At 47.0% G+C, this 12,970-nt stretch overlaps 3 protein-coding genes across 3 annotated transcripts; all 3 read left to right on the top strand.

Moving 5' to 3' along the window:
• Positions 1-629: 629 nt before the first annotated feature.
• Positions 630-3,882, top strand: LOC135534354 (oocyte zinc finger protein XlCOF6-like; the record flags this gene model as incomplete). Its single annotated transcript, XM_064961377.1, has 4 exons — positions 630-839; positions 1,145-1,331; positions 1,583-2,668; positions 2,908-3,882. Coding segments are annotated over 4 exons (1,839 nt in total), but the record flags the coding sequence as incomplete, so codon positions are not given.
• Positions 3,883-4,652: 770 nt separating this feature from the next.
• LOC135534353 (clumping factor B-like) lies at positions 4,653-7,467 on the top strand. Its single transcript, XM_064961376.1, has 4 exons — positions 4,653-4,948; positions 6,226-6,460; positions 7,065-7,192; positions 7,408-7,467. Exons 1-4 carry the CDS (start codon positions 4,940-4,942, stop codon positions 7,465-7,467), a joined length of 432 nt encoding a protein of 143 aa, XP_064817448.1. The 5' UTR covers positions 4,653-4,939.
• A 616-nt stretch (positions 7,468-8,083) lies between these two features.
• LOC135534351 (oocyte zinc finger protein XlCOF6-like) lies at positions 8,084-8,533 on the top strand (the record flags this gene model as incomplete). Its single annotated transcript, XM_064961374.1, has 1 exon — positions 8,084-8,533. A coding segment is annotated over exon 1 (450 nt), but the record flags the coding sequence as incomplete, so codon positions are not given.
• Positions 8,534-12,970: the final 4,437 nt, after the last annotated feature.

Raw genomic sequence — 12,970 nt, 5'->3', positions numbered from 1 at the left:
GCAGTAGCATACTTACATCATGTGAAGACAGTCAGTGTGACAATTCTGTATAAGGTATTTGATTGAATAAATCATCATTGCAACAACTTGCATCTCTCAATTCAACAAACCGTTCAGTACCTATTTGGAAATGCTCTAGTTTTACGTCCTGTTTGTCTTCACGCTCCAGTGTGGCATTACCGCCACTACAGTAGGTGGCGGTAATGCGCATTTTCAGTTGGTTTGCAAAACATTACAACAAAAAAAACCAACAACACTCCAGCAGAATCAAAAACGTGAAGAAGAAAATAGGAAGTAGTCGACGAGAAGCTAGCTAGCATGTTTAATATTTAGCTTAGCTGCTTCACTTCAGAATACAGTACTAACACATTAACAATCTCTTGAACGGATTGTAGCCGTCTTGTCATTGACTACGTGTTGTTGTTATTGGTACGTCGGTAGGACAATATGAGCGGAGAGAGAGAAACGTTGTTGGATGGAATCGAACAGAGTTTGTGGAATTTAACCGAGAACAATTTACGTTACCTGTGTGAACGTTGTGGAATAGCTGGTCAAGATGGCCTCGACATTAAAGGGACGAATTATCGCTCGTTGCGTCGTAAAATAGAAGAATATTGTGAAAGTGATGATTTAATGAAATTAGAGGACCAGGGAATGTCTTGGTTACTCCAACTGCAAAACGACATCAAAACGATACAACGAGATGCTATCCTCAGGCAGTCGGCGCAAGTGGACACACTGGACGGCACCGAGCCAAGCAGAACCGAGAACGAGGGGGCGCTGAGAGCTCGACAGACCCGGATCCAGAGAGACACATACCACCAGAACGGAGGGAGAAAGTGAGTGACGGGAGTAATTACATCCCAGTCACGGAGACTTCACAGTTACTGGACAGATAATTATTAAAGTAGATCAGAAAACAGATACAGATTAGCTCAGCTTCAGTAGCCTAGAATCGCAGGCTATTTGGCCCGATCTAGGATCAGTTTAGCCTTTTGGATCATACCGAATTAATTATGTACATAAGGGGGGTGGGACCTGATCGTAGATCAGCACCCATACTCTGAGACGCTTTATTAATAAATAGGCCCAGATCCTTATTACTTTAAGACTACACTGACACACTCTCTATTTTGTATCGTAGGACTCAGAAGACCCATCCTCCAGACAGTCCCCACCCAGTTCTTCAGAACCCCAACTCTCGACGTCATCACCGGGTCCCGACAGCAACCATGGTGACCAGAGGTCAAAACTGGGTAGTCTGCGGATAGTTCTACAAAAAGTTGTTGTCGTCAAGGAGGAGGAAGACGACTGGGATTGTTGTGTTACAGGTAAGGGATTAGATGTGCTAAGATGAGATGTACTTTAACGTCCATTAACTTAGAACACTTTGTGTTAGTTTTTGTGTTCGTGCTGGATTGAACGAAAGACTGCACAGTCTGTAGATAATTAAGCCTTGGGACAGGATGTACAAGTACACCCACTGGACAGGACATTATTCCCCAGGACCAAATGAAGAAGAACAACATGAGCTGCACTCACTTGCCTCTGTTCCTTATTCTCTCCCATCTCTGTCCCACAGGTGAGAGTCCCAACCAACCATCTGCCAGTGAATATAGTCCCTCTTCATCGGAAGAACCAGAACATTCCGAATCCGAAGATCCTGAACATTCCGAATACGAAGATCCTGAACATTCCGAATCGGAAGAACCTGAACGACGACGAGTGAAACGCAAAACTAAGACTCACAGCTGCCTCGCGTGTGGGAGGAAGTTTGTCTCCTTGTACACACTAAGGAGACACCAGTACAGGACACACACAGGAGAGGAGACAGAGAAGAGTAAAAGACAGAGTCCTGCTTCAGGAGAACCTGAACAACAGAAGAGGAAATGGGGAGTCAGGAAGACCCACTCCTGCCCCGAGTGTGGGAGACACTGCCCATCGTTATCAGCACTGAAGGTCCACCAGAGAATCCACACTGGAGAGAAGCCTTACCTCTGCTCTGAGTGTGGGAAGGGCTTCACTTATCAAAGTAGCTTGAGATTACACCAGAAGAAAGACTCAGCCGACAAGGTGACCTGCTGCTGTGGACAAGAGTTCTCCTCAAAGTGCGTTCTGGAGGTTCACTTGAAGACTGACACTGGAGCCAAGCCTTACACCTGCTGTGTGTGTGGCAAAGGGTTCGGTAAAAAAGAACGCCTGAAAGAACACCAGCGATCTCACACAGGAGAGATGCCTTACTCTTGCTCGTTCTGTGGCAAGGGTTACTACCAAAAACCGGCTTGGAAAGCCCACGAGCGAACACACACCGAGGAGAAGCCCCTGTGCTCCGTGTGCGGACGGACCTTCTCTAATAAGACTACGTTGAAAGTCCACCAACGAACACACACAGGAGAGAAGCCTTTCCTCTGCTCTGAGTGTGGCAAGGGCTTCCTCAGTAAAGCATACCTGACGACCCACCAGCGATTCAACTGTTCCGGGGGAGAAGAACGACGGCGAGCGAAGAGGTTTCACAAGTGTCCGGACTGTGGGAAGGAGTTCACACAAGCAAACAAACTGGAGAGACACATGAGAACACACACAGGAGAGAGGCCTTACCAGTGCTCTGTGTGTGGGATGAGGTTCAACCAGAAAGGGAATCTCAAAACGCATTTTAAAGTTCACACAGGTGAGTGTCCTCCTTTACCGTTAATACATCCTGATAGACTACTAGCTACTACTAACTGTCAGTGATCCAAACCATGTTGTTTAAAACAACATGTAAACCATGACTTAGTATACTCATCCACACCTTAACAATAACATTGTTGCATGTTGCATTGGTTGAGTCCCTATTCATCTATAGTGCACTACTTTTGACCAGGGCCCATATGGGCCCACTGAGTTTCCCTGTGTCTGTCTATACAGGAGTGGATCCCAGTTTAGTGGCTGACATGGAGACTACCTCTGAACAAACTCGGGACAACAGGCGTAAAGCTGGGAGGCCACAACGCTGCCTCCATCAGCATGACGAGGAGGGAACCCAAAACCTACCGGCACCACAAACCCACCACCTCCCGGCACCACAGAGGGAGGGAACCCAAAACCTACCGGCACCACAAACCCACCACCTCCCGGCACCACAGAGGGAGGGAACCCAAAACCTACCGACACCACAAACCCACCACCTCCCGGCACCACAAAGGAGGGAACATCCCAACACCTCTCGGCACCACAGAAACCCACCATGTCCCCCAGGGAGAAAAACACTATCTCTGCCCTGAATGTGGCAAGACTTACACCCGGAATACGACCTCCGAGTCCACCTCAGAACGCACACAGGAGAGCGACCGTACCAGTGCGATGAATGCGGAAAGACCTTTGTTCGGAAACAAGGGCTCCGTCAACACCGGCGGTCACACGCTCCCAAGCCCATGGGGCCGACCCGTCAGTTGGGCAGACCCGTCAGCATGGGTTCCAGTAGCAGGAGACCGAACCAATCACCCAGGATGGGAAGCTCGAAGCAGCAGTTGCCCAGGGTTGATAAAGCCACGCCTCCGTTCTCCGGTGTAGAGCGACCCATGCCCTTCCACACAGTGGAGAGACCCATGCCGTTACATCGAGTGGAGAGACCCATGCCGTTACCAGACATGGAGAGAGAACACTGGCAGTACTGGCATCTTTAAACTGCACGGCTATGGTCTGCATCCTGTTCCTATGTAGTGCACTGCTTTTGACCAGGGCTCATGGGAGGTTCTGGACCAAATGTGTAGTGCACTATAAATGGAATAGGGTGCCATTTTGGACATTGCATGTCTCTCATGACTAAACAGAACTGTTATTTTTGCTTCTGTTTGTGTGTGTGTGTGTGTGTGTGTGTGTGTGTGTGTGTGTGTGTGTGTGTGTGTGTGTGTTGTTGTTGTTCCTCATTTATGGTCAGTATAATAATCGTTACCACTGAGCGAGATAATCTTGCCAACTGTAGTTATAGTAACATACATATTTTTAAATCAACAAAAAAAATTAAGCGATTGCTTTTTCGTCCATTCTAGTGTTTAAAAAAAAAAATATTAAAAAAAAAATCTGTTATTTTACATATTGAAGCTGTAATGATGCAACAATAAGAATCTACAGAGAAGTACGTGTCATAATGCCAGTATTAAACGGTCGGCCCTTTTTCTATATGCCTTATAACAGAACATTTTGATTTCATTGACAGTATAAGCAGAGGTGGCTAAGTTGTCAGAGATGTCATCTGTTGTCTTTGCACTTCAACCCGGATGGTGGCGGTGTGTGTGTGTGTTGCTTCCTCATCTGTGATAAGTACAATAAAGTCTGCTGTATTGTGTAAGATAATTATTCCAACTGTAGTTGTCCTCCTGTGCATATTTTAAATCAACAAAAATGAAGTGTTTGCATTTTAGTCCTTGTGTGATTTTTATATATTTTGTTACTTATCGAAGCGGTCATGATACTAAGAAATCCACAAGACTTGCATGTCAATGCCATGGACCAATACAATAACATTGGGAGGGGGGGGACGTATCTCTCTCTTTATTACCTTTATCTATAAAAACATTTAGCTTCAGAAACGGTCAGGCAGCTACGTTGAAAAGAGACTTGTACTCTTATTTCTGTCTTTGTTCTCCAGACCGCATGGGGGCGCTACAGCACAAACACAAGACAACCTCATACCAGAAGTAGGAAGCCAAACTGAGTTCCGACAGTTTACCGAACTTCACTTATAGCATCTCATCGTTCAAAAAACACTTTTTGCAGAAAAACCAAATGTAATGGAAAAGGAAGACCGCAGCTTTTGATTAAATAGCCTCAGGCGTTGGTATTTCTCAGCCTCCATCCAACGAGACTCGAGGTTACGACCAACAACATTGCAAGTCATCATTATACATTTGAAACTAAACTAGTTTTCTAGTTATCTCAGGGATTAAATCCCTATGCTATGGACGAGGTAAGAATCTGAATGTGTGCTCGCCACATCTCTTTTCTGCAATCTACTCCGCGGTTGCGATACCAAATGTTGTGGCTCGTTAGTAAAACAAGTTGCTCAGTATTTTATAGACGACAGTGAACGGTAGCAACATCAGTAACGTTACTAGCTGACTGTTGTAGCTCGCTGATATAATGTTTTCTAGTAAGGTAACGTAGCTAGTTAACTAACTATCTAGATGAATGACAATACAATCAACAGTAGCTGGTGTATTTTGGTTTGCATTGATTGATATCAAATGTTATTGGTCACATACACACATATTGGGAATATTTTATCGCGGGTGTAGCGAAATGATTGTGTTCTTGGCTCCAACAGTGCATTAATATCTAACAATTCACAACAACACACACATCAAAAAATCAAAGAATGGAATTAAGAAATATTAGGACGAGCAATGTCAGAGTGGCATTGACTAAAATACAGTAGAATAGAATACAGAATATACATATGAGATGGGTAAAGCAGTATGTAAACATTTTTAAAGTGACTAGTGATTCCATGTCTATGTTTGTATGGCAGCAGCCTCTAAGGTGCAGGGTTGAGTAACCGGTTGGAAGTCATCTAGTGGTGGCTATTTAGAAGTCTGATGGCCTTGAGATAGAGGCTGTTTTTCAGCCTACCTGTCCAAATTTGAAGCACCTGTACTGACCTCGCCTTTCTGGATGATAGCGGGGTGAACAGGCCGTGGCTCGGGTGGTTGATGTCCTCTGATATTTTTGGCCTTCCTGTGACATCGGGTGGTGTAGGTGTCCTGGAGGGCAGGTAGTTTGCCCCCGGCGATGCGTTGGGCAGACTGCACCACCCTCTGGAGAGCCCTGCGGTTGCGGGCGGTGCAGTTGCCGTACCAGGCGGTGATACAGCTCGACAGGATGCTCTCAATTGTGCATCTGTAAAAGTTTGTGAGGGTCTTCGGGACCAAGACAAATTTCTTCAGCCTCCTGAGGTAGAATAGGCGCTGTTGTGCCTTCTTCACCACACTGTGTGTGTGTGTGGACCATTTCAGATGGTCAGGGATGTGTACGCTGAGCAACTTGAAGCTTTCCACTGATAGTTCCTAGACCAGTTCTACTTAGCTGGAAAGGTATATTTCATAGAGAAGTGATATTTTTTTGCATAGCAAGCAAACCAAAAATTGCCTTGCTATTTAGGATGGTGTCATATTGCTAAATCTACATATTAATAATGTAACTAGCTAGTGTGCTGTTAAAACTGCGCTGTCACTCTTCATCATATAGGACCCTGAAGACCCGTCCAGCCCGTCTCCATCCTGCTCCACGGATCCCCAACCCACTGTGTCCCCGGATCCTGACAGGAACCATGGTGACCAGGAGTACAGTAACCATGGTGATCAGAAAGACACACCGCAAGGTCAGGAGAGGGTTACTGTGAGTCTGGACATCAACAGTGAAACACCAACATTTAATATCGTAGTCAAAGAAGAAGAAGAAGACTGGGAACTAGATAATGCAGGTGGGTAGCTGGAGCCATGCTGCTAACTTGGGATGGGTCCCAAAGGGAATACTAATCCCTATCTAGTACACTACAGTTGACCAGAATGGCACCCTATTCCCTATATAGTGCACTACTGTTGACCAGAGCCCTATTCCCTATCTAGTGCACTACTGTTGACCAGAATGGCACCCTATTCCCTATATAGTGCACTACTGTTGACCAGGGCCCTATTCCCTATATAGTGCACTACTGTTGACCAGAGCCCTATTCCCTATCTAGTGCACTACTGTTGACCAGAATGGCACCTTATTCCCTATCTCGTCCATTACTGTTGACCAGAATGGCACCTTATTCCCTATCTAGTGCACTACTGTTGACCAGAATGGCACCTTATTCCCTATCTAGTGCACTACTGTTGACCAGAACCCTATGGCTATGGTCAAAAGGAGTGCACTTTATCGGGTGCCATTTGGGGAGCTGTCTTTGATTGCTTTGCCATCAATCCTGCAACAGGAGAAGCACAGGAGATGTTGTAAAATAAGGCAGAAACCCGGTAGGTCTGCATATGCACACTGAGTCTGACTCAGTCTCAGACTATATCTGTCCTGTCTCATCCCCACAGGAGAGAGTCCCAGCCATCAGTCAGCAGGCGGGGAGAGACCCTCTACATCAGGAGAACCTGAGTCTGACTCAGTCTCACTGACTATATCTGTCCTGTCTCATCCCCACAGGAGAGAGTCCCAGCCATCAGTCAGTAGGCGGGGAGAGACATCAGGAGGTCTGACTCAGTCTCACTTGTCTCATCAATCCTGCACATCAGGAGAACCTGAGTCACTGAGATATCTGTCCTGTTCATCCCCACAGGGAGAGTCCCAGCCATCAGTTCAGGAGGAGTCTGAGTCTCACTGACTCTATTGTCTGCCATCACCTGATGACTCAGTCTCACCATCTGTCCTGTCTCACAGGAGAGAGTCCCAGCCATCAGTCAGCAGGCGGGGGAGACCCTCTACATCAGGAGAACCTGAGTCTGACTCAGTCTCACTGATCTGTCCTGTCTCATCCCCACAGGAAGAGTCTCAGTCCAGGCGGGGAGAGACCCTCTACATCAGGAGAACCTGAGTCTGACTCAGTCTCACTGACTATATCTGTCCTGTCTCATCCCCACAGGAGAGAGTCCCAGCCATCAGTCAGCAGGCGGGGAGAGACCCTCTACATCAGGAGAACCTGAGTCTGACTCAGTCTCACTGACTATATCTGTCCTGTCTCATCCCCACAGGGAGAGAGTCCCAGCCATCAGTCAGCAGCCGGGAGAGAACATCAGGAGAACCTGAACAACACCAGATGAAACGCAGAACGAGGCAGAAAAAGACCCACCCATGCCCAGATTGTGGGAAATACTGCCAGACATTATCGGCGCTACAAATACACATGAGAACCCACACAGGAGAGAAGCCTTATGCCTGCTTTGTGTGTAAGAAAACGTTCATTATTAGACAAGCTTTGAAAACACACCAGCGAACACACACAGGAGAGAAGCCTTATACCTGCTCTGAGTGTGGCAAGGGCTTCGCTCATCAATGTAGTTTGAGATACCATCAAAAGAGGAATTCTGAACAGATTAAAACAGACCCGAATGAGAAGATGACCTGCTGCTGTGGACAAGAGTTCTCCTCAAAGTGCGTTCTGGAGGTTCACTTGAAGACGGACACGGGAGCCAAGCCTTACACCTGCTGTGTGTGTGGCAAGAGGTTCAATAAAGAATCATTAAAAGAACACCAGCGATCTCACACAGGAGAGATGCCTTACTCTTGCTCTTTCTGTGGCAAGGGTTACTATCACAAACCGGCTTGGAAAGCCCACGAGCGAACGCACACCGAGGAGAAGCCCCTGTGCTCCGTGTGCGGACGGACCTGCTCTAGTAAGTATACGTTAAAAGTCCACGAGCGAACACACACAGGAGATATGCCTTTCCTCTGCTCTGAGTGTGGCAAGGGCTTCATCAGTAAAGGACTCCTGATGACCCACGAGCGATTCAACTGTTCCGGGGAGAAGAACGACGGCGAGCGAAGAGGTTTCACAAGTGTCCGGACTGTGGGAAGGAGTTCACACAAGCAAACAAACTGGAGAGACACATGAGAACACACACAGGAGAGAGGCCTTACCAGTGCTCTGTGTGTGGGATGAGGTTCAACCAGAAAGGGAATCTCAAAACGCATTTTAAAGTGCACACAGGTGAGTGTCCTCCTTTACCGTTAATACATCCTGATAGACTACTAGCTACTACTAACTGTCAGTGATCCAAACCATGTTGTTTAAAACAACATGTAAACCATGACTTAGTATACTCATCCACACCTTAACAATATCATTGTTGCATCGTGTCTGTCTCTCCTTTCTCTCTGTGTGTCTGACATGCAGGCAGGGATCCCAGTTTGCTGCCTGACATGGACATGAGGACGACTTCTTCAGAAGCAGCAAAACAACCTCCGGACAACAGACATAATGTTGGGAAACCACAACAATTTCTGAATCAGATTGGCAAGGAGGGAACCCACAACCTACCGGCACCACAAACCCACAACCTACCGGCACCACAAACCCACAACCTACCGGCACCACAAACCCACAACCTACCGGCACCACAAATCCACAACCTACCGGCACCACAAATCCACAACCTACCGGCACCACAAACCCACAACGCTCCGTCACCACAAACCCACCACCTACCGGCTCCACAAACCCACCACCTCCCGGCAGGGCAGAGGGAGGGAAGCCACCACCACCTCCCGGCAGCGCAGAGGGAGGGAAGCCACCACCACCTCCCGGCAGGCAGAGGGAGGAAGCCACCACCACCTCCCCGGCAGCGCAGAGGGAGGGAAGCCACCACCACCTCCCGGCAGCGCAGAGGGAGGGAAGCCACCACCACCTCCCGGCAGCGCAGAGGGAGGGCGCAGAGGGAAGCCACCACCCCTCCCGGCAGCCACCACCACATCCCGGCACCACAGAAACCCACCATGTCCCCCAGGGGAGAAAACACTATCTCTGCCCTGAATGTGGCAAGACTTACACCCGGGAATACGACCTCCGAGTCCACCTCAGAACGCACACAGGAGAGCGACCGTACCAGTGTAATGACTGCGGGAAGGCCTACGTCCGGAAACACAATCTCCAACAACACCGGCGGTCACATGCTCCCAAGCCCATGGGACCGACCCGCCATTTAGGCAGACCACCCAGGGGGCTCTAGTAGTGGAAGGTCCAACCAGTCACCCAGGGTGGGCTCTAGTAGTGGAAGGTCCAACCAGTCACCCAGGGTAGGAAGAGCTAAGCAAACAATACATACATCAATGTAAATATGAGAGTCATGTCCTTACCGCAGATGGAGAGAGGACGCTGGCAGTACTGGCACCTTTAAACACGGGGCTGGGGTCCATGTCTTCATCCCAAATGGCACTTATTCCCTATATAGTGCACTACTTTTGACTAAGGCCCATATGGAAACCTTAAGGGCTCTGCCTGAAATGTAGTGCACTATATAGGGAATAGGGTGCTATTTTGGACAACCACCATGCCTCTTATGACTACAGAATCGTTATTCTTTCTGGTGTGTGCGCGCGTCTGTATGCACGCATGTATTTGTGTGTGTGTTGTTGTGATCAGTACAATACAGTCCACTGTGCTGTGTAAGATAATCATACTATGTAATCCTGTGCATTTTATTTCTTGTTTATTTTATATATCTTATTTTACTTATTGGAGCTATGATGCTAAGAAATGACTTGCATTTCATATAACGCCATGGTCCAATAAATGAACATTTGGGGAAAAACGTCTCTCCTTTATTAGCCCTTATCCAGGGCACGATACACTGACGTCACAGATGCGCGACTCTTTCGGGCGGCAGTAAGGAAGCCATCGCGATCTGCTCTCGTTCAACAGGCTGGATTTACGTATTTATTCTAAACAAAATAAACTTTCTGGTGTTTTTATAGGCTTACAATGATGTTTTGATTATTTATTTAACAGTCGCTAAGATTAGATTTGGTTGTGATCTTAGCAAAATAACTATTTTTGGATGTAGCAGTTGTTAGCTAGAATGCTAACGCTCATTGATTATAACCTGTCGCAAAAGCTAGCCAAAAGAGACATTTTACTGGTTTAAGTTTAATGCAGTTGATTTGTGATGATGACACAAACACTAAATTATTCAGGACATTCATATGAGCCTTAAAATCCAAGTATAATCCAAAAGTAGTGTGAAATGCACTCATAAGCAACATGTAAATAGATGCATTTTTTGCTGGCGTTCTATAAGAACTCCCTCTTGTTCTTCCATCAACTTGCCCTCGTGCGGCAATGTTTTCAAACAGAAAGGGGTCTATAAAAGATTTAAATTCAGAAGCGGTCAGATAGCTACAGGTAACTGCCAGAATAAAGGAAACACCAATATAAGGCGTCTTCTCAATAGGACGCTGGGTCACCACGAGCAGTTGGAACATCTTCAATGCACCGTGGCATACATTCTACACGTGTCTGGAACTCTATTGGAGGGATGTGACACCATTCTTTCACAGGAAATTACATCATATTTTGTTTTGTTGATGGTGGTGGAAAACACTGGCTCTGGCCTTGCGGCAGAATCACCCATACGTGTTCAACTGAGTTGAGATCTGGTGACAGACGGCCATGGCATATGGTTTCCATTGTTTGCATGCTCATCAAACCCTCCAGTGACCACTCGTGCCCTGTGGATGAGCTAATTGTAATTCTCGAAGTCACTGCCATCAGCATTTAAACGATTCACCATAGGTTTCAGCCAGGGCTCTCCAACCTTGTTCCTGGAGAGCTACCGTCCTGTAGGTTTAAACCAGGGCTCTCCAACCCTGTTCCTGTCCTGTATGAGCTACCGTCCTGTAGGTTTCAGCCAGGGCTCTCCAACCCTGTTCCTGAGAGGCTACCGTCCTGTATGTTTAAACCAGGGCTCTCTAACCCTGTTCCTGGGGAGCTACCATCCTGTAGGTTTCAGCCAGGGCTCTCCAACCTTGTTCCTGGAGAGCAACCCTCCTATAGGTTTTCGCTCCAACCCCAGTTGTGACTAACCAGATTCAGCTCATCAACCAGCTAATTATTAGAATCAGGTGCGCTACCTGAAGGTTGTAGCAAAAACCTACAGGATGGAACAGTGTTGGAGAGGCCTGCTTTAAACCTACAGGACGGAACAGTGTTGGAGAAGCCTGCTTTAAACCTACAGGACAGAACAGTGATGGAGAGGCCTGCTTTAAACCTACAGGACAGAACAGTGTTGGAGAGGCCTGCTTTAAACCTACAGGATGGTAGCTCCCAGGAACAGGGTTGGAGAGGCCTGGTTTAAACCTAGCTCCCAGGACAGGGTTGGAGAGCCCTGGTAGCTCTCCCAGGAACAGGGTTGGAGAGCCCTGGTTTAAACCTCCCAGGAACAGAGACTGGTAGCTCCCCAGGAACAGGGTTGGAGAGGCCTGGTTTAAACCTACAGACAGACAGGATGGTAGCTCCCCAGGAACAGGGTTGGAGAGGCCTGGTTTAAATATACAGGACGGTAGCTCCCAGGAACAGGGTTGGAGAGGCCTGGTTTAAAACCTACAGGATGGTAGCTCCCAGGAACAGGGTTAGGCCAGGATGGTAGCTCCCAGGAACAGGGTTGGAGAGGCCTGGTTTAAACCTACAGGATGGTAGCTCCCAGGAACAGGGTTGGAGAGCCCTGGTTTAAACATACAGGATGGTAGCTCCCAGGAACAGGGTTGGAGAGCCCTGGTTTAAAGTGATCACCCAAAATGGCTGTTAGGAGGGATGAGTGTTTGCAGGTATTTTTCCTTTCAATTAAGACAGAGATCCTTACTAATGAGGGACCTTTATTCGTCAATCAAGTACAAGGGTGGAGCGAAAACCTGCAGACACTCGGCCCTCCGCGGAATGAGTTTGACACCATGCCAGGAACAAGCATCCTACATCATAACATCATTTGTGTCCATCATTTCCTCAAGAGTTTCACTCCCAACACTCAAGACATATTTTACAATATATTTGTGTTTAGTGAGTCTGACAGATCAGAGGCAGAAGGAATGACCAGGGATGTTATCTTGATACATCGTGTCTTGAACCATTTTCCTGTCCTGCTAGCAATCAAAATGTAATGAGTACTTTTGGGTGTCAGGGAAAATGTATGGTGTAAAAAGTACATGGTTTGGAGTAAAAGATGGTAAAACATGTAGAGTAAAGTAAAGTACAGATACCCCAAAAACTACTTATATAGTACTTCAAAGTATTTACACTGCAAGAAATCTTAAATCTATTGCCTTTAACTTCCAGACCGCATGTCGGCGCTAAACCGGAAGTAGGAAGCCAACGAGATTTTGACAGTTTATTTACCAGTTTATTTAAATGTAAACATTGTAACGTTAGCATAGCTATTTGTAAAAAATAATACAGTAACTTTAGATTAAATATTCTCAGGTGATGGTATTTCCCAGCCTACATCCAACGAGACGC

Source organism: Oncorhynchus masou, unplaced genomic scaffold (genome assembly GCF_036934945.1).
Source record: "Oncorhynchus masou masou isolate Uvic2021 unplaced genomic scaffold, UVic_Omas_1.1 unplaced_scaffold_3280, whole genome shotgun sequence".
NCBI lineage: Eukaryota > Metazoa > Chordata > Actinopteri > Salmoniformes > Salmonidae > Oncorhynchus > Oncorhynchus masou.
Note: the sequence above shows the minus strand (reverse complement) of the source record. Positions and strands in the feature narration are given on the sequence as shown.